Source organism: Fusarium redolens (assembly GCF_020744475.1).
Source record: "Fusarium redolens strain MPI-CAGE-AT-0023 chromosome Unknown BKA55scaffold_5, whole genome shotgun sequence".
In the NCBI taxonomy this organism is placed as follows: Eukaryota; Fungi; Ascomycota; class Sordariomycetes; order Hypocreales; family Nectriaceae; genus Fusarium; species Fusarium redolens.
The window spans coordinates 531,707-555,610 of record NW_025763668.1 but is presented as its reverse complement, the minus strand read 5'-3'; the positions used below and the strand labels follow the sequence as shown (position 1 = coordinate 555,610).

Genomic DNA, 23,904 nt, shown 5'->3' with positions numbered 1-23,904 from the left:
TATTGCCTAATATTTTCGGAAGCTTCGACGAATGAACAACCAAGAAAGCCATTCTCGGCAAAGCCAGAGCCTGAATTTCAGAGCTTGATGTAAGCTTTCTCAGATTTGAAAACTCTTGCAACCATTTGGCACAAAATATCTGGGGATGCTAATGTTTAATCTGCAAGTTGGGCTTGACTCGATGAACCTTATCAGGTATTAGCCACATGTGTCAATGTTACGCGAAAGGCTTTTTTCATAAGCTTTTAGTATCACTAGAAAATAATCTAAGCCTCAAGGATTACTCATGCATGCCCTCACCGACCTCAGCAATTGTGCGTCTTTCCATGGATGCCCCATTACTGAGCGGGAATGACCATATTGATAGAACAAGTCTTGAAGGTTACAGTAATGAAACTTCCTATTATGTGTCATATTTGTCCTTTGCAACTTGCCCATTACTGTCTGAGAAAGGATCTCCTCCGTCACTTCCACGAGCTGAACGGTTTGGTGACACTCTGAACTCGTCATGCAATTATAACAAACACCAAGGACTGTGTGGAGAAACTCCAAATGGAAATAATTTTAGCGCCTAACATCATATTCTCCGTGGCCGGTCTTTTTCGTCTAGTGGGCTGAGACAAGGGAGATTGCAAGGTTTTGAGAATGGCATGTCTCACAAATATGATACGTATTTCCGGTAAAGGGGGTTCTCAGCCCTGAATGTGGCTCACCTGGGGAATCTTAGGTCTCATGAGTAGGTTTTCGGCAGAAAGCTCAGAAGAGCCCTTACCTGCACATTCAAAAACCAGGGTGCAGCATCAATATCAAGGAACATATCCATGTGAATCTTCATCACCGGAAAGGATTCGTTACGGAGACCCTCTGTGCTCTCAATAGTGTTACTTTATATCCATAAGACTCACAATCCCGAGCATGTCTTACTCAGAATATCAGCATCGGCCGTCCCTAGGGTGATACTGAGACACACAACACTGAGAGCCAGTTCCTTGTAGACCTGCCAAGAAAAGAATGCGACAAAAGGAGTCAAGATGTTTCTAAGTTCGGGATTAGTATTTGCGCCGCGCAATACAAATATGCCTTGGTCCCTTGCAACCTTGATCATGAGTTGTGAACTGCAGAAGCTGAGAAATGAGTGCGATAATTCTTACGCCAGGGATCAACGCCACTCTCGGGGCAGGGGATATCGAGTCATCGGCATTGGGTCTGTGCCACCAGATCTTGCTCCGAATCCTGGGAACATGCCTAGCTGCATATGTTGTATGGCAGTACTTGCTGAGAAACGGTGCGCTATGGAACTCCCGATCCGAGCCTCCAATGCTACCATACTGGATACCTGGTGAGAAAGCTGTCCTCATACTGACCAGCTATCTAATCTGAACACCTTTAGGTCTTGGCCATAATCTCTCGTTTTTCAGAGATGTTGAGGAGCTGTTGGTGGCTGCAAGGTAAGTATTTACCAAGTTGCCCTTGTCAGTAGTGCTCATTACCAGCAAGAACATATTTTCGGGTCCCAGCGCAACCTTTCAGTGTCTTAATCGGGGATCGCCGCACATATGTAATTCTCGACCCTCGCGTTATTGCCGAGACTCACCACAGAACCAAAGAGCTGCACTTTGACGCCTATATCGACCAGTTCATGGAATACGTCTCAGTCTCTAAAAAAGCCAGAGATATTCTATGGCGGACTACTGTCGGCGAGACGTCTTTATCAGTCCCAAATTCTCTTCGATCCTGGATACGAGCAGATATGACTCAAATTTCATCCCGAAAGTTCTACAGCGACTTCTTATCAGAATTGGACAGCGTTCTGCAACGGGGTAGTCCTTTCACGACCGGGAAGAGCAACGAGCATGACATGCTCAAGTGGACTAGCGACATTATAGTCAAGGCTTCGACAAAGAGCTTCTTCGGCACTGCTCTTTTTGAGAAGTCACCTGGACTTGTCGATGACTTTCGCATGTTCAATCGTCAGACATGGAAACTCTTGTACAAATACCCGAGATTTCTATCGAGAACAGCTTATGACTCGAGAGACTCTGCCATTGATGCTCTAGAGAGGTACTTTGAGATGCCACAAGACCAAAGACGAGACGCGGCTCCGTTTGTGATCAAGGCTGAGGATGAGATGCGAAAACACGGGATAATAAATCGCGATATCGCTGCAGTTTTATTCAAGCTATACTGGGCGTAAGTAGATGAAGCTATAGCCCACCTCAAACTAACAGCTTCAAGCATTAACGGAAACCCGTCTGTTTTGGCGTTCTGGCTTCTTGCTCGAACTCTGTACACTCCTAATCTCAAGGCGGACATAAAAAAAGAGGTCTCACCAGCTTTTAAGAACGGGATTCACCGGCAACCTGATGTAGAATACCTCAAAGGGTGTCCAAAGCTCAACGCGACATACTACGAAACGATGCGAATCCATAGCGGCTCATCGAGCTTTAGGCGCGTCGTCCAAGACACAACTATCGCTGGCTTTGAGTTCAAAGCTGGGAACGATGTAATGATGCCCTATCGTCAACTTCATCTCAACAAGGAATACTGGGGCGAAAACGCGGAACAGTTCGATATCAGCAAGTTCGTTTACAATCCGAACTTACATTCGGCGAGAACGTATAAGCCATTCGGCGGAGGCACGACATTATGTCCTGGAAGGCTCCTAGCGCGGCAGATGGCTTTAGTTTATCTTGCGATCCTTGTCACGCGATATGACATTCAGGTCGTCGGGGGTTGTGAGAGTCAGGCTTTTCCAGAAGCGAATGATAAGGTGCCGACGCTGGGTATCATCTCTCCGAAACCGGGACATGATGTTAAGATCTTGGTCACAGATATTAGAGCTGGCTAACAGTCAGTACTCAAAATGAACGGCATTTCTTGATCAGATTCGCCACGTTCAAACCACAATTTAATCACTCACCTCTTCGATGCAACGCTGAACAGCATCCAGACCGAGCACTTTCCACCAGGCCCCTGCTGAGTGTCTCCCATTAATATGCTTAACGAGTTTAAGAGGCGGCTCAATGTAACATCTCCAACCCCTAATTTTCAGCTTTCCCTACCCCTGTAGTTATGGCGCGTCTTGGCATGTCGACTATCAGACCCCGACGAATCATCATGAGCTGCAAACGAATTGGCGTCGATATTGGCTGCGTCGAGACCTTGCTATTGGGAGAGACGATCATCTGCTACGATATGCACTGGCGTTTTGCACGCAAGGCTGAATGAAAGCATGTTTAGCTGAATGAAAGCATTAGACTAATGTTGGCGGTCGTGCGACTTATAAGCAGATCTAAATCCAACGACTGGTTCATAAAATTCTCAAATGAAGCCATTTCTGTGAAACGTTACCCAAGTCCAATTTCTGGCGGTCAAAATGGTATACGGTGATAAAAATGCGCCCAATTGTCAAGTCCCGACAGGACTCAGCTCCCTCCCCCGCAAAGACTGCAATGCCACCATTCTCATACTCTTGCCTTTTATTGTCAATCATCTCTCAGCGATAGTCACCCACCTCACTCTCGGTAATCGAAAAGCAAGAAATAAGTTGAAGTTCTGGGATTACAACCATCTCAACGGGTCACCGAAAGATGCCTTATCATGGACGCCCTACAACACTTTGGCCACTATCGCCATGACAGTAGTACAATGCGTTGTCAGCGCCGTGGCTGTCAAGGCTTCCGGGCTGAATGTCAGCATCGGACCTCTCATCATGTTCTACATGACAAAGCCTCGTGTTGGTTGGGTAGTTGTCATGTTATCGTCTTGCTTCTACGAACCTCTCACCGATACAGCCACCGATGTACTCTTCCAAGAATGTGTGCTTGGGGTGTTGACACTTCCTGGTGCGCTGATGTTCTTGAGGGTCAGTGGTTTTGGCGAGGCGCCCGATGGCTGTGATACACTTGACATGTACGATACTTATTCGATGGGTACAAATGGTGATGCCAATCTTTTCCTGCGCAGTGGCTCAAGCAGCCTTGTGGCATGCGGTGCGATACTCTTGTTTGTCGGAATATCCATGCTTTGGAAACGTCGCTTTCTCAAGAGACATCTCGGCTTGTTGGCCATGATTCCCTGTATTGGCGCATTTGTGTCTGCTTGGGTTCTCTGGATCGGTAAGACTACCAACGATGCTGAGGTTCTTGACAGCTAATGGGATTAATAGGCTTTGACTATGCTGTCATGAATGGAGACTTCTGTATTTCTGGGTCGGCTATCGGAACTGTATCTGCTTTGTCTATCATTTTCCCCATTCTAAATGGTCTTTTGCGTGGCTGGATTGGATATCCCGGAGGAGGCTACTACTAGGTTTTCGTCTTTGTTTTGAGATCAATGTTGCTCCAACACCCTTCTTGATTGATGCTATATTACATGATTGGAAGCTTAAATGCTTTTCGCTTGAAATGCAAGTGTTTATGCAACCTAAATAACTGGATACGTCACACGAGCTGAGAAACTTGATTATGAAAAGTTTCCTAATGCTGCACATAAGCATAATTTCTAATCTCTTATCTCTTTGCACAACTCAATGCCCTTTGGAACTCTCATTGGGCGTCGCTCAGACAACTTGTGCAACTCAAGTGAGACATCGCCTCGTGATCGACAGCGCATCAGAATGAGGGGGTTAGGATCGGCCAGTATTCATTTTCCTTTCTGCGCTTCATCGCGATCCTCCATTTCCTAGCAAAGTGGCTTGAAGTGTCACCATTACAGTTTGGCTTCTTGTGCAAACCTTATTGACAACAATTTTCACGACGTAGCGACCATCACCAAGTTTTCACCCAACGGTTTACTCTCCCTTGTCCCTCATATCACAAACATCGCCGAGATGTCGCGTGCCTCCTCAAGTACAGCCAGCAATGACGATGCTCTTGAGCTGGAAGCCGCGGGATATACCCAAGCCATGCCGAGACGCTTCTCGCTCTGGTCTTTAGGCGCTTTATCATTCACCTTGACCTGTACATGGCTCGGAACTGGATCTTCAGTCGGAATTAGCTTGACCGAAGCTTCATCAGCTGGGACTTTATGGTCGTTACCTATCGCTGGCGTAATGACTACTATTGTCTCGCTGGGTATGGCGGAGCTTGCATCGGCGTATCCTGTCGCTGGGGCGCAGTACTATTGGTCTTTTATGGTTGCGCGGGATGACTACAAGGCATTCGCATCATATCTGTCAGTACTTCAATCTTATCTGAGATTATTGAGATACTAACAGGGTGAAAAGAAATGGCTGGATGAGTGTTATCGGTTGGTGGCTCGCCTCAAGCTCAGTCTCCAACTTCGTTTCATCCATGATCCTCGACATCGTCGGCGCATGGCATCCGGATTGGGATCAAAAGCGATGGCATCAGTATCTGATATACGTCGCACTCATCTGGATCGCTACAGCCGCCAATATCTTCACGGCGCAGTGGATACCTCTATTCAACAAAATGGTCTTCATCCTATCGGTCCTAACCCTCAGCGCTACCACGATAACGCTCTTCATCGTAGCGAAACATCATGCATCAGCCGAGTTTATCTTTACCGATACTACCAACCGAACTGGCTGGTCGAGCGACGGGTTTGCTTTCATGTTGGCGGTGGGTAATGCGGTTTATGCATTTCTAGGTAGTGATTGCGGTGCTCACCTCTGTGAGGAGATACCCAATCCAGCCAAGAACGTTCCCAAGGTCATGATATATCCTTTGCTCATGGGCTTACTAACTGCTTTCCCTTTTGCAACATCTCTCATGTATGCCATTTCTGATGTGCCAGCCGTGCTCAACACGACAACTGGCCTGCCGTTGTTTGAGATTTACTATCAAGGAACTGGATCTCGGCCAGCCGCGTCAGTGCTGATGTCACTGTTCGCCTTCTGTTTCTTTGCCAATCTTGTCGCCAATGGTAAGTTTACTTCTCACAACAAAACCCGCTCTGACTTTATAGCGACAACTTCATCACGCACGCTCTGGGCCGTTTCACGTGACGGTGCCTTGCCATACTCACAGATTTGGGGCCGTGTTCATCCCACGTTTCAAGTTCCTGTCAACGCACTCCTTCTTTCTGCTGGCTTTATCACTGTCAGTATATTCCAGAACAAAAACCCTTGTATGTGTCGTGCTTACAGTTCATTCTAGTTATATGGCCTCATTTTTCTCGGTTCGTCAACCGCATTTTCTGCCATGGTCAGCGCGGCCATCATCTTTCTCCAAACCTCATGCGTAATCCCTCAAGCTGTTCTCCTTTATCGAGGACGAGACCGCGTCTTACCACTCCGATACTTCAGTCTCGGCAGATACGGTGCTGCCATCAACGGCATATCCGTCGCTTGGGTAGTATTCCTGGACATATTGTACTGTTTTCCAACAGCCATGCCCGTCACACCTGAGAACATGAGCTATGTCTCAGTCGTCTTCACCGGACTAGTAGCGTTTGTCATAGCACTCTGGTTCACAACCAAAAAGGGTACCTTCACGGGGCCTCAGATCAATCTGGATCTTCTGAATGCCAGACGGATGGCGGCTGTACAGACGTTGGAGGGGACTCATCCGACGGCTGAATACCATGCACTTCGAAGTTCAGAGATCGTGAAGGGAGATTAGGCTGCACGGTAACATTTACTCGTATCGTGGGCTTCGACAAGCAACAGCCGACAGGATGTTGAAGGTTACGATCTTACGCTGGCGACACACGTGTATCGTCTTATTGGTTCGGGGTCAATAAGTGCCATGATACATCTGTGAAATACGAGGTTAAATGCAGCTCTAAGGATTATTATTCACAATATAGTCTGCGGCTGAATAGAAGCTTACTTCCAATACAACCTAGTATATCAATAGAACTCGCATTGCCTTCCCAACCAGGAAATCTCCGGTCTTAGTGGGTCACAACCGTAGCATTATTCTTCTCACACCGCAAAAACACATCAACTCTCCACGTCGTGAAAGAATTCTCCGGACCCTCGGCGTCAGCCTTAGGCCTCATAGGGCTCGAATGATACGACTTTTCGAGTCATTTGGAAAGCGGAAATATTTGTCTATCCACCTGTGCCGCTCCGTGCCTCATGCCAAGGCCTTCGGTTATTTCTACAAACGAACCAACCCAACCTTGGCGGAGGTTATTATTGGTGAGAAAGTGATGTTCAGGGGACTTTTTGTTGGTGCGGGCGGCAGCAGCCTAATTTGCCGTGCATTAGTGTTGTGAGAATGGGACGGGTATAGTTTTTGAGAGATATCTTTTGCTCGGCGAGGTTGAATCGGAGGATAATACTCATGAAGAAAATCTATATAAAGCAGCGGAATTTCTGCGATCAGGAGACATTTTCCTAAGCTCAATCAGCCATTCAAACAATAAGCACACAAAGAGTTCAATATCAACAACTTCACCGCCGAAATGAAGTTCTCTACCATCGCAACCCTTCTCTCCACCAGCGCAGGTGTCCTCGCCGGTCCCAGCGCCACCGCCAAGAAGGCCACAGCCATTGAGTCCATCAAGGGCGACAACGGCATCACCACTCCACTCCCCATCCAACCTGGCATGGTCGACGACTGCGACGCCTTCTACTACGTCAAGCCAGGCGACAACTGCCTCATCATCTCCGCCCAATTCGGCATCTCCTTTGACCAATTCAAAGAATGGAACCCCACCGTCGGCAAGGATTGTCTCAGCCTCTGGGCTGATGCCAATGTTTGTGTGCGCACGATTGGCTTCAAGTACCCTGAGATTGCTGCTTGCTACGTCAGCGAGGACATTCTCCCTTGGGGAAATAACAAGCCTGACGCTAGAAGGGCTGCTGCTGAGTGGTGTCAAAAGGGTGCTAATGGTATCTATAACATTGGTGAGAAGAGGAGCAAGTGTGTTGATGCGCCTTCTGGTGATGGCAAGTTTATCTTTGAGATCTACAATGAGTGGGGTATTCGTCAGGCTATTCTTCCTACTGAGTGCAGAAAGAACTTGGTCCTGCCTATCGATGGATGCCCTGAGGGAGGTCAAGGACGAGTCAAGAGCTGGCACATGGAGTAAGTCTTCCTACTGATAGATTCTAATATGAGATGATACTAACATTCTATAGGACTACCCTCGAGAAGGGCAAGTGCTAGGTTTCGAGTGGTCACTTTTAATTGATGATGTCTCGAAAGCACATTGCTTTCTTTCGACTCTTGTCCAAGGAGGGTTCTCGACGGACATCCTGTTTATTAAGACAAGGTCGCATTGGCCTGCCCGGTCTTGTTCTTTGGATCAATAATTTCCATCTTCATAGTATACAATATGATATCTTTGCTATCTATTCAACCTTAGTGCAACACTCTTTTCCCTCTTACATCAGGTGCATAATTGAAGCTTTACCCTTGACTGTTCCACTTTTGGTAGCTTGTAGCTAAGACCGTGACAAGGAGCAACCTCTGGCCTTGGACGGATACAAGCTTTGTAATCGGACGACGTCTGCAAAGCGATAGCCAACTTGAGGTCTTACTATCAACAATCCACTAAGCACATGGCGTTAGAGTGAAATGCAAGGGTGGCCTCTGATAAGCTTGTCAAGTCAGCCGTTGAGATAAGCGTTTGGTGGCCTAGCGTAGGGAAGGTCCAGCCGAACGCGGGGCAAGATTATCAACTATCGCCCCGGCCTGACATCGATATTTCATCATAACCGATACCAACAGCATCTTAAGATTCGCCTCGATCTTACTACTTTTAGAAGGTAACTTGCACATTTCTCAATCCACTATCCCGCTATCCGAGTCGTTTCGCATTCTCCACCGCGCTATTACGTGACAATGGCCAACTCATAAGGTGACTATGCTCATGAAAGACTAGTGAATGCCGAAGGATCAGGCTCCAGTGTAAATCCGGGGTAAAGATGGAGATTAACGCGCCCTTTATCTTTACTAGCCATTACCCCAGATTCCAGATAGGCGCTTCTCGGGGACTATCAGATGTGGCTGTTATCAGGCGATCTACCCCCTCGCTTGGACCTTCAGGGCCACATCTAAGCTGGTATCAACAACCAACCAACTGATAAGCCATCTCGGAATCAATCATCCGGAGTTTGCAACCAACAGATACCATTGCTGAAGCATATAAACCGCCTTCTTGGCACCTACTATTTGTTCCCATAAACAAAGCCGCCAGGGATTATCAGCACATCGGATTCTTGACCATGGCTCTACAGATCGATCGTGAGGCAGTTCCAGGAACTGAACAGCTCATCGACGGTATGCAAGCCCATGCATTCTAGTCTTGACTACAGCTGACAGTACCGAAAGTGAATCACAAGTTGGAGAACAGCGGTCATGTTGGACAATCTGACATTGTTCTCATTCCGCAGCCGACGAGCTGCGGAAGTGATCCATTGGTATGCCCAGTCGAGCACCTGTTTTTCGTGTATCATCTGACATTTCTATAGACATGGTCGAAGCGAAAAAAGTACTACCAGCTGCTCCTAGTCGCCCTATATGCTTGCGCCTTTTCATTTGGTGAAAACACCCTTGGAGGTCAGTGTTGGGAACATCTCTTCATCCATCGATACTAATACGACAATAGCGGCTTGGACTACTGTCAGTAAAGACACAGGCGTGACTTTGACAAACATGAACGGCGGAAGCGCCTTGAACTATCTTTTACTGGTATATTAGCTCTCGGTCCCTCTCATTCCACACTACTCACCACGTATCAAGGGCTTCGTCAACATTTGGTGGATGCCTACTGCAAACATCCTAGGCCGAAAGCTAGTCTTCCTTGTGACAACCTGCCTCTGCCTTGCTACCGGCTTTTGGCTCGCTGCCATTGAGGGGACAGTTCAATGGATGCTTAACATGATCGTAAACGGAATCGGGACATCTGCATATCAAGCGATCATTCAACTTACTGTAAGTACCTGACCGGAATCAAGCTCCCGCAAGGTTACTGACTTGACTGTAGATCTTCGACATGTTCTTTGTTCATGAACGCGGTCGCATGCTCTCGGTTTATCTTTTCGCTCAGCAGCTTGGCTCTATGTAAGACTGTCCCCAACACACGCATTTGGGACTTAATTCTAACTTTACTGCAGCCTGGGGCTGATTTCTGGTGGTAGCATGTCCGACACCGTCGGATGGAGATGGTCGCAGAACATCGTGGGCTTCATCTTCGCGTTTGTCCTGATTGCCTTCACGTTTTCTTTCGAGGAGACACTCTTCCCTCGTTTCCTATTTGCGGGATCGCAGTCAGCCCCTCTTCCCTCCCAAAAGGATGAAGAGACAGCAGAGAAAGAAACTGAGGGCAAGAAGCTGGAGCTTAGGTCGGTTCCGAGCCAAACCAATGGCATTGTCGATGACTTTCCCAAGCGATCTTACCGACAGATCTTGAAGCCGTGGGTGAGATATCCGCAGAACAAAACAACTTTCTGGCAATACTTCCGACGTCCCTTCTTTCTCTGGGGCTTTCCTAACGTCGTCATCGTAAGTATTTTCTACAAGTCGCCACTGTCCCTCACTGATGAACAAACCTAGGCCGCGTTTATCTATGCTTTCGGGGCCACCGCCGGAATCGTCTCCTTCAACACCATCTCCGAGATCTTGACCGAACCGCCATACAACTTCAGCACCACCAATACTGGTCTCGTCTTCTTCGCCGCTCTAGTGGGAGACATCATCGGCTGGAGCATCGGTGTACTGAGCGACCAAGTGGTCATTTCTCTGGCGCGGCGAAACGGTGGTGTCAAGGAGCCTGAGATGCGACTCTATACGCTTGCACCTTGTTTTGTCTTTGCTGCCCTTGGGTACATGCTTTATGGCTGGGGTGCGCAGACAGAGGCGCATTGGATCACCATCGCGATTGGCATTGGTGCGATGATCTCGCATCAGGTTGGAGCTTGCACGATCGCTACTGCATATGCTATGGACTGCTTCCCTGGAGTGAGTTTTGCAGCCCTTTCCATGTCAGCGACAAGACTAACAATTGCAGATATCTGGAGAGCTGGTCGTTGTACTAGCGATGTGCTCCTCAATGGTCAACTTTGCCATCTCGTACTCCGTCCAGCCATTCATTGAAGCAGTTGGATATGGTTGGACCATGACTTGCTTTGGTATAATGGTTTTGATGTCTGTTCTTGCTGCGATTCCTCTCGTCCTGTTTGGGAAGAGATGGCGCATCGCTAAAGGGCCGAGGTATTACAAGTTCTTGGATGAAGTTGGGGGATATACCGATTAGAGCATATCTTGATATATGGTCAAAGGTCATAGAGACTTGTAAATAGCGGGTGGGTATTTGTTCTCAGAGATCCAGTTAGTCGGTTTCTGGTCGGATATCCCATGGTGGGGTCTGCTGTTGGGTCAACTGAGTCATGTATATGAGACTCAGCAACGTAGTCTATCTTTCTTGATGCGATAATCTCATAAAGCAATACAGACTGAAGTCTTTCGATATCATCTCTATTCCGTCAAATTCTGCATTTCTAGCCATTATAGCTTCATGAGTCTCGGTGTTTTGATCTTCATAACCCCGAAATTTTCTGACTCGGCCCTTTCCATGATGATCCTTGCGGCCAAGACGCTAGCAACCAACGGCGTTTGATAGTGATCATGACCAACCTCCAACGAGGGCCGTGCTATGCTGCCTAATTACATCACTAAACAGGAAGACTTTTAACTCTCTAAAAGTACTTTTTTACAAAATCCTTTATTCGCAATAACAACATCAATATTCTATACGCCATAACAAACTCAGGCGAGATTCATCATGGGGGAATGGGTAACAATGGAAACCGTCGTTATGGCAGGAGCCCAACTACCAGCCAGTCCACCAGAACTAAACCGGGTCACTTCGCAAGGATGCTTCAGCTCAATATCTGATACATCAACATGGCTTTATACGGACAGCGAGATCAACACTGCAGAAACCTGCGCCATGCGTTGCAAGTCTGAAAAGCAGAAGCCTGTAGCGCTAGTACGCAAAGCGAAATGCTACTGCGCGGGCACATACCCTCCTGCCAACACCCTAGTCAACGATAGCGTTTGCAACTGGAGGTGTCGTGCGTATCCTCGCTACGCCTGCGGTGGTTTCGAGCAGGAGGCATATAGTGTTACCAATAGTGGCCTTGAACTGTATCCTGGATATGGAGAGCATGAACCTATCCGTCTGGACCACGTGGAGACTCCTATGAAAGGTCTTCAGAAGCATTGGGGATGTGTCAAAGGAACCCGGAGCGACGATATAATGCATGAACTGCCACGGAACAGTCCAGGGGCATGCCATCAGGCTTGCGAGGCCAGTGGCAAGATGATCTTGTTATTGACTCGTAATAAGTGCTTTTGCTCCGACTTCTATCCATCTTCAGATATGATTGTCCCTGAGGGAAAGTGCGACATGGCTTGTGTTGGCGACAAAAGTGCGGGCTGTGGTGGATATGATTGGGAGAACTACGTGAGAGTTCTAGACGTCTACGAAGCAAATTCCTGGCTCCTCAATACGCAACAAAAGAATCAAGCTCGACCGCTTGTCGAAGAAGAGGACTCAATTCAGGGTACATCGCCGCAACAACCTCTCCAGCTTTTCGACGCCCCATCTCGGGCATCCGGTAGTAACGCAGACCCTGAAAAAGAGTATCTTACTCTCACATTTTCTTCGGGCGTGCAGATTTCTGCATCGCTGGAATTTCGACTCGGTAACTCACTTCCTGGAGATTTGTGAAATGCCTGTTTTGAAAAGTGGCATGTCTCAATCAGTTTCGGGAGTTGGGACAATTCTATCATTAAAGGTGCAGCCTTACGTCTTATGGCGACGGGAAAGCATTTACTCAATTGCCATCTACACTGATAAGTAGAGAGCGCAGGCGGCAGATAAATGGAAGGTTTTCGGGTAGACTCATGTTCTGTCATCACACCACTTCGACACAGAGCAGATAAGCAATTATACATAAATAGAACGCGGAGTCAGGGTTTTGCATCCTGTGTCAGAGCTTAAGTAATTCATAAATCTCGTTATTTCTCATTGGCACAAGGAACAGCCTGTCGTGCGTTTTGGCCCTGATCCGCACCAACTGTCTAAACAAACAATGGATCAATCCCAGCAACAATGCACGCTACGGACCAACAACACAACCAACAGTGTTTCAAGATCACCAACATCTGCACGTTGTCAACCGTGCTTTGGCCCTTCGTTGGGGATAAGTATGGGTACACGTCTTCCTGTTTCTGACCCGTAACCTACTTTTTTTTCGTCCCTGTCACATAACACGAACAGACAGTCAACCCTCAGACATGGTCCATTTGACCAACATAGCGCTGTTGCTTTTATCGGCATTGGGATCTGTCAACACCATCCCAGTTGAGGAACCAGCGGTTCAGCGTCCCGCTAGACGTCCTGTCGCAGGCAAACTCGTTTCGCAAGGCTGTTATCGCAACATCTCAAACACCGTTGACCCAGTCTTCGAAGTGAAAGCCTATGACTCGACCAACTCCTGGACCGCTTGCGGTCAACACTGCAGAGATGAAGGAAAACCTCTTGGCCTCATTCGCGGAGTACAGTGCTACTGCTCATACACCCGGCCCGCTGAGCGATATTTCATCGGCGACATGTACTGCCATGATGCGTGCCCCGGTGGCAACCCAGACAAGCGCATTGCCTGTGGTAGTACGGCTTACCAGAGCTTTAGCATTATCCACACTGGCCTTGAGCTGTATCCCGATGAAGACGGGGACCCCTACGATCCACTACCAGAGACTCAAGGCTGCGCTATGAAGTTACCCGCCGACGCAGTCTTTACAAAGTATGGAAGCGGTAGTGGCATTCAAAGCTGTCGCAAATACTGCAGAAATCTCAAAAAGAAAACATTGATGATATACAACAAGCAGTGTTTTTGCACCGACTCAACTCCGTCGCAAAGGACACTTGATCGTGTTCCGGGGGAGATGTGTTCACAACGATGTGGCAATAAGCCTTGTGGTGGATATCTTTATACTCTTGGCTCGGCACTATTCAGCGTCTACGATACAACCAAGTCTGGGATGCCTGGTTCCAAGTCTGCACCTAACTCTACAACCTTGGCGGAGGCTGCGGTGCCTACGGATACCAAGCCAGCCAATTCCGCTGCAAAGGCTAATGGGCGTTCAATCGGAGAGATCTTAGAGGCTATCGAGACCGAGTTTCAGCTCCAGATACTAATTCTTGAGGGGGGAGTATGGGAACTGTTTGCTTGGTTGGGTCACGTAGCGGAAAGCTGGGTTACCCCGAAGGAGGGAAGTGAAGACGACGGTAGAGAGCTGGATCTCCAGTAATGTAGACCGCCACAGGTCAATTGCTAGTTGGCCGGAAGTTTCAGTCGTCAAGCCCGGTCATCACGAATACGCGGTAGCGAAATGCAAGTTAGGAGAACACATGCTGATATTCCATTACCTATTCCATAGCAGCAATTGTTGATAGAATTGCATCTATTAGTTTTGCGGAGCCAGATTATTTCAAAACAATTTAACTATTGCCTGGGTAAGAAGAGAAATAGAATCAAAGTCGCAAACATATAAGCCGTGCAAGCAAAAGAAATGGTTCCGCCCGGGATCGAACCGGGGACCTTCTCGGTGTGAGCGAGATGCCATAACCAACTAGACCACGCAACCTTTGTATGATTAGTCATTGAGAGAAGCAAACGGCTACTGCGCGACGTGGTCGTGTGCGACTCTTGGGCGATCCGCTTTCACAGTAGCCATTGACAGGCTACGAAGATAACGGGCAAATTAAAGATTAATAAAGCCGAAAACAAAGCGTCTGTGAGTGTACAAGCAAGGTTCACCCGTCTTAAAGCCGTTTGGGCTGGAACTGCTGCCGGCTTATCGGTGAGTGGCCAATCATAGGCCTCGGGGCCAATCAAGGTCTCAAATGAAATCGGCGATCTCCAGGGGAAGACAACAGGATGAAGAAAAGGATAGATTTTACAAGCAACTTGAAATGAATAAAATTAGACTATCTACTGATATCAAGTTTCTACTATATAGCTCTCTCTAAAATATGTTTTTTATAGTAGAATGATCCATCTTGATGTTTGCCTTCCCTGCAAAAGCAAACTTCACGATACTCATGCTCAAGAGTCAGTTGAAAACAAAGGCTTACCTATGTATGTTCAAACGACCTTCATACTTCTAGCTAACACTTTACCACTTATGCTTACATCATTACCATTTGCGTCATATCGTGGTGGGCTCACATTTATTACCTCCTGCCTCAGTCTGGACTCGTCACTTTCACCAGCAATCACGAGGACTAGTACATTCATTATGTGTCTTATATGTACCCTTCCAGAGCCAAACTCGCCTGGCCAATCTTTGTGGCAGAGCTTACAGCTCCTCATCAGCCTCAGGCTTTGACCTAACAAAGTCAGGCTTAGTAATAACATCATTATCCGCATCCTTAATCCTATCCCAAAACTTTGCAGCATTCTTAGGGTCATCCGCAAACAGCGTATCAATGACCTGCTTCTTTGGCGTCTCGCCCATCCACTTGAACAACGAAATGTCTCTAAACTCATCAGACCTGAAGATCTCCAACATCTCAATAGGCTCATCTCCAATGTTCTCAACAAAGTGTCCCATGTTCTTTGGAACAATACCAACATCACCGGGAACGTAGTCAAATGTTCGTGCGTTACCCTCAGAAGCAAAGATTGTCACGCGAGCGCGTCCTTTGATGAAGAATGACCACTCATCTGCAGAGGGATGCCAGTGCATCTCGCGAATGGCGCCGGGCTCAATGATGGCGTGGGCTGCTGCCACGGTCTTGGAGATGGGGAAGTTCTTGGAGTCGGTGATGCGGACTTGTCCTCCGCTTGTCTTGAGGGGCTCTTGGTCGAGCATGCGGTGGGTGAAGTTGTACTTGGACTTCTTGGCCTTCTTGCCCTTGGGGGCTTCATCTTTGATGGAGCCGGGGGTGCGGCCTTTGAAGATGTACTTCTCGCTCTCGGGAAGACGAGCAAAGACCTCAGGGTCCAAGTCAAAGTTCTTGGCGATCACAGATTTTGGAGTATGAGCTACTTTCGTTAGTCGAGTGTATCTCAGAATCGGGCTAAAACGTACCCAGCCAGTCTGTAAGAACAAAGGTCGATTCCTCAGAAAAGTGCCCATTGTCAAAGATGAGAAGGAATTCCGTGCCATTTGGGCTCAGACCCTGCAGGGAGTGAGGAACTCCACTTGGGAAGTACTGCAGGTTGTTAGATGGCGATCAGCACAAAATCCGCTTTACTTACCCATAAATCTCCCTTCTTCAAGTCATCAATAAAGTTCCCGCCTTCGTAATCAAGAGCCGTAACTCGGACTTCTCCGTCCAGCACGTAAGCCCACTCCGCCTCCTGATGCCAGTGAAGTTCACGATAAACGCCCTCACCAAGACGCATGTTCACACCCGCAAGCTCAACGCTCGTTGGCAGCTCACGAATGGTGGTCTGACGGGTCCAGCCGCCCTCCTATTCTCAAATTAGTCAAAAAACTCTGCACATTACCAATCTGCACAAACCTCAATGCGAATATGCGAGTCTGCAAAACTCCAGCGCATATTCGCCAGATTTCCATGATCTGTGCTAGGTGGTCTAACGAGATCAGGATTCTGACGCGAGCGCGCCTCATTCCACGGTCCCAAAACAGAAGCTCCGAGACCGTTGCGCCAGGGAAGAGGATCAAGCTCGTCGCCGACAGAGTCGACGGGCTTATCAATTGGGTCTCTGTGACCGGGTGTGAACGGCACCTTCTTGCCGCCCGTCACACCGCGATAGTTGGGTGGTAGTCCCAACCCTTTGAGGAGCCTCTGGCGAGGACTGTCCTCTACGGGAACGCCTGCGCAGATGTCCAAAAGGACTGCGAGATAGGCAAGGTGAGGGAGATGCATATTGCGGGGCTGTCACAGACAGGTTCAATTGACTTGTAAAAAGGAGTGCTAATTTTGGCAAGATGAATATTTGGTTGACATTGATGAACGATGGATGGGCACCAATTGCTCAATCGTCACTCACGTTAAGTAGGCTTCTCAAAGTTCAGGGTAAACAATGCCAAGATACTGCGCCAAACGAAGTTCATGACGCCGAGAAAGCGATCACCGGCGAATCACCGAGTTACGTCTTGTTTGGTATGCAAATCCGTCTGAGGTAGCAGCGCATAACGATCATGACTGCCGTTGCCAACGCGGGGCTCGGTTATCCGGCACATAGCCCCCTCCAAGACAAACAAGTTAACAACCTTGCCTACGTGGTATTGCACCTCATATGTGTGGATGCGGCGTAACACTCAATAACGCAACGAGCTTCAGGGCGTTGTGAGCGCTTACAGGTTTCAGCGTAACCTGTTAGGGTGTGATCACCTCGAGCCGTATACTCAACGTGGTATGAATGAGGGGAAACAAGATGGTGTGTAAAGATGACGCCGTGATAGCGTGCATGGTAAAAGAAGAATCCGGGATGTGGGGTTGCTATGAGCCGGAGATAAAACTAGACCCGGGATTTGCGAGATTTCCCCGCTTATGCCAAGAATAGTTCTGCAAGTGACGATCGGGAACGACGCAGTGTCTAGCCTACCTTTAAAGGCGGAGCTAAGCTTGGCTTTGTTTGAAACCTTGTCTTTGTCTAGCTCGGCGAAGACGCGGAGTCTGGGGGAGCAGGTTTTCGTTTCCGGTGATCTTTTGCTTGGCTGGTGCTTCGACTCTATCGTAATTTCCCCTTGGCGATTTTCGTTTATTTATGCCCCTCTCTAACCGACGTAGCAAAGAAACGCATATCTCGAACCACTTTCACATCATCCAACACACACAGCATCTTACTCAATGTCTCAACCATACGGCACCGTCACCAACAGTGAGGGCAGAGCTGAAAACGGCATCTCCGCACAGAGCGATGAGACACAAGCTCTCCTCACTCCAAAACCTGGATCTAGATCTTGGTTGCGGAAGAGATTAAGTTCTGATGTCCGCCGAGATTGGGCTGATGTTATGCTTTTGGCATGCTACATCATAACAGGCATTCTTGACAGTGCTTCCATATCAACATGGGGTGCCTTCGTATCTATGCAGACCGGTAAATCCTTCCCATCATTTCAATCCGATCTGATCTGACATGTGTAGGAAATACTGTTTATCTTGGTCTTGGACCTACGGCTGGGACTAACCGCTGGAAAAAGTCTGGATCTTCGATTCTGGCTTTTTGTATCGGTTCATTCTTCTTTAGTCGTCTGCATAGGGTGTTTACACCTACGCCTAGACGAAAATGGGTGTTTTGCTTGTCCTTTGGCATTCAGACTATCTTCATTGTTGCAGCTGCTTGTATCGTTACTTGGGGACCAAAAGGTGCAGGTCCAGATGATACACCCTGGTATGTCATTGTACCAATCGCTCTCGTGGCATTTCAGAGCTGTGGACAAGCTGTTGCAAGTAGAGCACTCAAGTTCAACGCTTTGACCAGTGTTGTCCTTACGAGTATCTACTGCGACTTGTTCTCCGACGCGGAACTGTTTGAGAGCATTTTTGTCAATGCGGAGAGAAACAGGCGTGTTGCAGCACCGGTCCTGCTCCTCATCGGTGCTATAATTGGAGGACTCATTGCGAAGAGCGAGCTGGGAACTTCTGGTGCGCTGTGGATAGCCGCTGCGCTCAAGATTATTGTCATGTTTGGTTGGGCGGCGTGGCCTGCAGATGAGGGGTCTTGAACGACCTATCGGTCCTTCTTGTTGATTCGACAATCACTGTAGACAGGGTACTATCTTTAGAGTCTAGAACTTTTAGTATAACACCAGATCACTTTAGGAAGCTCTGAAATTACAAAATGCTGCATGGTTTATACGCCACGTTATGACTCGTGATATATACGCCTCTTTCTCGCTAACCTAGTCATGCAGGCATTTTCATCCCATGTCCAAGTCTAAGTCCAGCCCCTGGGCCCGTTTCAAGCGGAGTTGTATCGATGTAACTTCCACCACTGATCTTCCCCCCGGACTTAGACGTCGATCTTGGTGGCCCATCATCATGTGGTCAGCGGACATATTTGTCCCCCCTTGCACGCAACCCTCCCATGCCCGGTTAAGCGACTCCGGCAGAAGCCCAAGGTCAGCTTACTGGCTGCTAACATAGCAGTGTAAGCACCTATGTGATACCTCGAGTTGAACTCAATTGAATTGATTTGTCTCGGATTGAATGGATATCTGTCGGTGTTCGGTATCGAGGCACATAGTTCTGTCGATGATTCCTGCATGGGGATATACGCCCGTAAGACTGAGTGTCGCATTTATATACGTGCCCAATCCGCGATGCAGTGGTGATGAAGGAGGGTGTACGGCGAATGGTCACCGGTAGAGGGGTTGATGTGATACACTCTGAATGTTGACGGGTTGACGGCTACATATGTCTGTCAGTGTAACTTACACATGACGACTAGTTGATCCTGCGAATAGAGCTGGCTGGATTAGGTAGCTTCAGATAGATAGACTTATTTTTAGCGTATGGCTATATTAATCCGCAAAACATCAGCTCTGGAATCGAATTTCCAGACTCAAAAACATCTTCACTAAATATTCCGCCATCTTGAACACACCAGTATGAAGTTGCTCGACAAAGCCAAGTCAGACCTTCGCAACGATGTCACTTGGAATCGAGCAGCTCGACTAGGAGTCAAAGGAGCTAAAGCTCTGCCATCCGGAACTGTCCAATACCTCAGCGACAAAGTCCCTATTGTCGGCTGGTTGCCGAAGTACAATCCACGATGGATCGTTAATGATCTCATTGCTGGACTTACCATTGGTCTCATGTTGATTCCTCAGGGTCTGTCTTATGCTAAGATTGCGGATATCCCTGTTGAGTATGGGTTGATGTCAAGTTGGCTTCCTGCTGTCATCTACGCTTTCATGGGATCTACTAAGGGTAAGTCGATTCAGAATACTTTCAAGACTAAACAATAGGATTAATGTTATTTCAGATGTTTCAACCGGTCCAACTTCACTCATCGGTCTCCTCACCTCCGAAAACGTGCACGCCCTCCAAGATCGATGGACTCCATCTGAGATCGCCTCCGCAACAGCCTTCATGATGGGAGTCTACGGCCTCATTCTTGGTTTTCTCAAACTCGGTTTCCTCCTCGAATTTATATCTCTGCCCGTTCTTAGCGGTTTCATCACTGCAATCGCTATCACAATCATCCTCAACCAGATGGACTCACTACTCGGTGAAGACAACGTTCGCGATGGTGCAGCAAAGCAAATCCATGATATCTTCAATGAACTCCCCAATGCCAATGGCTGGGCATGTCTCATTGGCTTCACTGGAATCTTGTTCTTGACAATTCTTGAGAAGTCTGGAAAGAGATGGAGCAAGAACAACAGAGTCATCTGGCTTCTCTCCACCACAAGGGCATTCTTGACTTTGGTGCTGTTCACTGGTGTCAGTTACGCCGTTAATAAGAACCGAGACCCAGAGAACTTTCTCTTCGAGGTTGTCAAGGTTCAGTCCAAGGGTCAACAAGCCCCAACAATGCCCAAGGCTGATCTCATCCCTGAAGTGGCTGCCCGCAGTATCGCCGTCTTCATTGGTTCTGCGGTTGAGCACTTGGCTATTGCTCGCGCTTTTGCTGTCAAGAACCACTACACCTCTGATCAAAGTCAAGAGCTTTGCTACCTCGGTATCACCAACTTCTTCAACAGCTTCTTCCATGCTATGGGTGTCGGTGGCGCCATGTCTCGAACAGCTGTCAACTCCTCATGTAACGTCAAGTCTCCCCTCTCTGGCGTCGTGACCATGGCTGTTGTACTGGTCTGTGTCTACGAGCTTGTTGGTACACTGTACTGGATCCCAAAGGCGACACTAGCAGCTATCATCATCACTGCGGTCTGGGGTCTCATCTCACCTCCTTCGACCTTCTATCGCTACTGGAAGACATCCTTGGCAGACTTTGTCGCTTCCATGCTTGCACTCTGGGTTACCCTATTCCACTCAAGCGAGGTCGGCATTGGATGCGCTGTTGGGTTCAACATTGTCTACATCCTGCTTCGCCAAGTCTTTACCAAGCTTTCATCAACTGGAGCAGACGTTGAGTCGAGTCCCAGATCAAACTGGCCTGGAAGCAACCACCTATCTTCAACACATATTCCAGAAGACACCAGGATCTTCACCTTCAACGAATCTCTCATCTTCCCCAATGCTTTTGCCAACACTTCAAAGGTACTTGATGAGATCCAAACCTTCCATGCAGCCGTCTACAACGGCAGTCACGGCCCTGAAACAGAGCGTAACTGGTCTGTTGTCGGTGAGAAGAGAGTCGCCCGTCTTCGCAAACAAGCCAACATTGGTGATCCTTCATCACTTCCAGGAATTGGCCTTGTCGTCTTGGACTTCTCTCGCGTCAACATGCTGGACACAACTGCTGTTACGTACCTCAAGAACTTGGTGGCTAACATCAAGAGCTACGGTGGAGAAGATACTGAGGTCAGGTTTGCTAACATGAATGCTGTTTGCCGTGAGCGTGTCAGTCGTGCGAAGTGGCGCATCATCGAGGTCGGCTCTGACGATGAGTATGATGGTGATACCGATGCTATCTACCTATACTGGGATGCGCAGGCTGCTGTATCTGCACCGAGGAGGAGAGGCTCTGTTTTGAGTGATGATAAGGGTCATACCATGCATGAGGAGAAGGTTGATGCTTGAAATTCGGAATGTGTATTACGTAATGACTGGGTAGCTTTCATGAATAGGCGTTGGGCATTTTATTTACCTCTCATTGAATATTAGTACAATACCATTCCTTCGTTAATGCCTTGGTTTTTGAGTTACTAAACACGTGATCTAAGACCTATACAGTGCATACGTTGGTCATTCGATGTAAGCCAGATGAGGCAACCTTCCCCCGCTCAGCAGTGAAGTGCCGACTGACCGTGGTGTTTGTGTGGCCCGATTGTCCGTTGCACGACCCTAGAAGGCGACGCTGCCCGCGGCCTGAGCTAGTGAGCCGCATATTCTACCCACGTATAACGATAGAATGTTTCCAGAAGATTATGATAAGGTCTTTGAACCACGTGGGAAGAGAACCCTCTCATACAGCCTCCAATGCAACGTCGGAGAGCCTGATGTTCAGATAGACGTTTGGTGTTTTGTCTTTCAGGAATCATGCGTCTGGAGTTAATGTGATAATCAAGCTGCATTGTCAACTTCTATACGAGAGTGTGAGTGGAATCAATGAGGCTACACGTGCTTCGGATCAATGGTGAATACGAACCTGGAATGCATAGTCCGTATTGAAGCGGAGATCTATGCTGCAAGTTCATGGCGCGGACGTTGATTTATCCTGAGTGCTGAGATCGTTGCTGTGTGACATCATGAAGTTGATTCCTGCAGAATCGCTTGCGATGAAGAAACGATTGATCCGGCTCATCCGCTTAAAATGTACCAATCCTCCTCCGTGCAAATACCACGATACTTCGTCCAATTCGCAGTCCCTTAGAAGGTTTCAAGTGGCTTCTGACGTCAGAAACCTCCAAACCTTGTTGGGCCCTTTGATCCGGTCATTATCATCTGATGAATACGAGAACGCTTCAATACGAACGCTGAGAACTCAATGCCCCATCAGCCAATTGAATCACTTTCAGCCCCTCCATTTTCTTTGAACACGATCATTTTGGGGACCATTATGCTGCATTTGGTTAGTAACACTCAGCTGATTATCATGGCGCAAACTCTGGATTTTTCTTCTCGTGTAGGAGCGTTGCGGACCGATCCGTTACATCCACATATCGTTTGAGGGATCAGAACATGGATGGTGAGGGTGTTGCGGGGAAGGCTTATGGCTTCTCTACACGAAGTTTATGATCGGATGGCTCGGCCCCTCGGTTGAGGAGAAAGAGCATGGAAACGTATAAAGAGGAGATGGTGCACCTCACTTTTATCTCGACCATCATCTCCAATATCTCATTCATCGATCAATAATAGTATAATCCATTAATATCATCCATCATGCAGCTGACCAACCTCTTCTACCTCGCCGCAGCTCTGACTTCGGTCTCGGCCGCGACTGGTCCGTCCATCACCTACATCCTCCTCAGTGTCCCCTACTAACACCCTACAGTCTCCTACGACCCCGGCTATGGCGAATCCGGCCGCGCCCTCACAGCCGTCGCCTGTTCCGACGGCAAAAACGGTCTTATCACAAAGTACAAGTGGAAGACCCAAGGCCAGATCCCCAAGTTTCCTTACATCGGCGGTGCCCAAGCCGTCGCAGGCTGGAACTCTCCCAACTGCGGTACTTGCTGGAAGCTCACCTACAAGGGAAAGAGCATTAATGTACTCGCTATTGATCATACCGCTGCTGGATTTAATATCTCGCCTGCTGCGATGAATGCGCTTACGAATAATCAGGCTGTTAAGCTTGGAAGGGTTGATGCGACTGCTACTCAGGTTGCTATTAGCAACTGCGGTCTCAAATAAGCGTTGGACTGATGGTAATGCTTGGTAGGCGGCGGTGAAGATGGCGGATTGATCATGATTGGATGCTGTAACGAGTTTTGATTTAATGATAATTCTTGGTCGACTTCTACTCTGACATTCTGTTTGATCAAGTGTTCTCATTCATTTCTGTTAAATCTCAGTTATGACATCAGCGGCAATATGGAAAACGTTTTGATTGATGAAGTTGCTTTTTGCATAAACTTTACAACGCTATGGGAACCGCCTATGACGTGTTACTAAGCGTTTCAATTGAGTCTTCGCCAAACAATAGCTCCCAAGCCTTATGCGTTGTCTCACAGTACAAACACATTTCATGATTTCAACCTTGCTTACTCATATGACGCTATTTACCAAGTTTGTCAACTATGAGGCGTTTGCGCTTTGATATATGTCTTCGAAGTATAGGCTCTTCGCATGTTTTATGTGCATGTCATGCATATAGACACGTCAGAACAAAAGAAAGGTGACCACGTTATTTCCAGTAGTCTCACA

The 23,904-nt window shown here is 47.9% G+C and overlaps 11 protein-coding genes and 1 non-coding gene across 12 annotated transcripts; 10 read left to right on the top strand and 2 right to left on the bottom strand.

The window, feature by feature from the left end:
• Positions 1-1,131: 1,131 nt before the first annotated feature.
• BKA55DRAFT_735865 (cytochrome P450) lies at positions 1,132-2,937 on the top strand (the record flags this gene model as incomplete). Its single annotated transcript, XM_046201308.1, has 4 exons — positions 1,132-1,339; positions 1,391-1,448; positions 1,498-2,190; positions 2,236-2,937. The coding sequence occupies 4 exons, from the start codon at positions 1,132-1,134 to the stop codon at positions 2,846-2,848; spliced, it is 1,572 nt and encodes a 523-aa protein (XP_046051732.1). The 3' UTR covers positions 2,849-2,937.
• Positions 2,938-3,376: 439 nt separating this feature from the next.
• Positions 3,377-4,311, top strand: BKA55DRAFT_687311 (uncharacterized protein; the record flags this gene model as incomplete). Its single annotated transcript, XM_046199049.1, has 2 exons — positions 3,377-4,118; positions 4,169-4,311. The coding sequence occupies 2 exons, from the start codon at positions 3,377-3,379 to the stop codon at positions 4,309-4,311; spliced, it is 885 nt and encodes a 294-aa protein (XP_046051731.1).
• A 276-nt stretch (positions 4,312-4,587) lies between these two features.
• Positions 4,588-7,045, top strand: BKA55DRAFT_609831 (amino acid/polyamine transporter I). Its single transcript, XM_046196639.1, has 3 exons — positions 4,588-5,175; positions 5,228-6,065; positions 6,123-7,045. Exons 1-3 carry the CDS (start codon positions 4,832-4,834, stop codon positions 6,585-6,587), a joined length of 1,647 nt encoding a protein of 548 aa, XP_046051730.1. The 5' UTR covers positions 4,588-4,831; the 3' UTR covers positions 6,588-7,045.
• Positions 7,046-7,047: 2 nt separating this feature from the next.
• On the top strand, positions 7,048-8,084 carry BKA55DRAFT_638736 (uncharacterized protein; the record flags this gene model as incomplete). The annotated part of the gene is made up of 2 exons (XM_046197087.1): positions 7,048-8,003; positions 8,057-8,084. The coding sequence occupies exons 1-2, from the start codon at positions 7,378-7,380 to the stop codon at positions 8,082-8,084; spliced, it is 654 nt and encodes a 217-aa protein (XP_046051729.1). The 5' UTR covers positions 7,048-7,377.
• A 1,061-nt stretch (positions 8,085-9,145) lies between these two features.
• Positions 9,146-11,175, top strand: BKA55DRAFT_687308 (major facilitator superfamily domain-containing protein; the record flags this gene model as incomplete). The annotated part of the gene is made up of 9 exons (XM_046199048.1): positions 9,146-9,200; positions 9,252-9,340; positions 9,392-9,479; positions 9,529-9,611; positions 9,663-9,854; positions 9,907-9,983; positions 10,037-10,424; positions 10,476-10,880; positions 10,930-11,175. 9 exons carry the CDS (start codon positions 9,146-9,148, stop codon positions 11,173-11,175), a joined length of 1,623 nt encoding a protein of 540 aa, XP_046051728.1.
• Positions 11,176-11,626: 451 nt separating this feature from the next.
• BKA55DRAFT_561935 (uncharacterized protein) lies at positions 11,627-12,901 on the top strand. The gene has a single exon (XM_046192203.1). The coding sequence runs from the start codon at positions 11,704-11,706 to the stop codon at positions 12,652-12,654; it is 951 nt and encodes a 316-aa protein (XP_046051727.1). The 5' UTR covers positions 11,627-11,703; the 3' UTR covers positions 12,655-12,901.
• Positions 12,902-13,223: 322 nt separating this feature from the next.
• On the top strand, positions 13,224-14,240 carry BKA55DRAFT_506850 (uncharacterized protein; the record flags this gene model as incomplete). The annotated part of the gene is made up of 1 exon (XM_046187300.1): positions 13,224-14,240. The coding sequence occupies one exon, from the start codon at positions 13,224-13,226 to the stop codon at positions 14,238-14,240; it is 1,017 nt and encodes a 338-aa protein (XP_046051726.1).
• Positions 14,241-14,502: 262 nt separating this feature from the next.
• On the bottom strand, positions 14,503-14,576 carry BKA55DRAFT_t95. Its single transcript has one exon. It is a non-coding gene; the product is annotated as a tRNA-Val (tRNA).
• A 714-nt stretch (positions 14,577-15,290) lies between these two features.
• On the bottom strand, positions 15,291-16,830 carry BKA55DRAFT_687305 (RmlC-like cupin domain-containing protein; the record flags this gene model as incomplete). Its single annotated transcript, XM_046199047.1, has 4 exons — positions 15,291-15,979; positions 16,026-16,149; positions 16,196-16,411; positions 16,462-16,830. 4 exons carry the CDS (start codon positions 16,828-16,830, stop codon positions 15,291-15,293), a joined length of 1,398 nt encoding a protein of 465 aa, XP_046051725.1.
• A 678-nt stretch (positions 16,831-17,508) lies between these two features.
• Positions 17,509-18,768, top strand: BKA55DRAFT_561930 (uncharacterized protein). Its single transcript, XM_046192202.1, has 3 exons — positions 17,509-17,643; positions 17,698-18,007; positions 18,055-18,768. Exons 2-3 carry the CDS (start codon positions 17,758-17,760, stop codon positions 18,633-18,635), a joined length of 831 nt encoding a protein of 276 aa, XP_046051724.1. The 5' UTR covers positions 17,509-17,643; positions 17,698-17,757; the 3' UTR covers positions 18,636-18,768.
• Positions 18,769-19,520: 752 nt separating this feature from the next.
• Positions 19,521-21,618, top strand: BKA55DRAFT_687303 (sulfate transporter family-domain-containing protein; the record flags this gene model as incomplete). Its single annotated transcript, XM_046199046.1, has 2 exons — positions 19,521-19,842; positions 19,898-21,618. The coding sequence occupies 2 exons, from the start codon at positions 19,521-19,523 to the stop codon at positions 21,616-21,618; spliced, it is 2,043 nt and encodes a 680-aa protein (XP_046051723.1).
• A 1,302-nt stretch (positions 21,619-22,920) lies between these two features.
• On the top strand, positions 22,921-23,391 carry BKA55DRAFT_505749 (Cerato-platanin; the record flags this gene model as incomplete). The annotated part of the gene is made up of 2 exons (XM_046187215.1): positions 22,921-22,981; positions 23,033-23,391. The coding sequence occupies 2 exons, from the start codon at positions 22,921-22,923 to the stop codon at positions 23,389-23,391; spliced, it is 420 nt and encodes a 139-aa protein (XP_046051722.1).
• Positions 23,392-23,904: the final 513 nt, after the last annotated feature.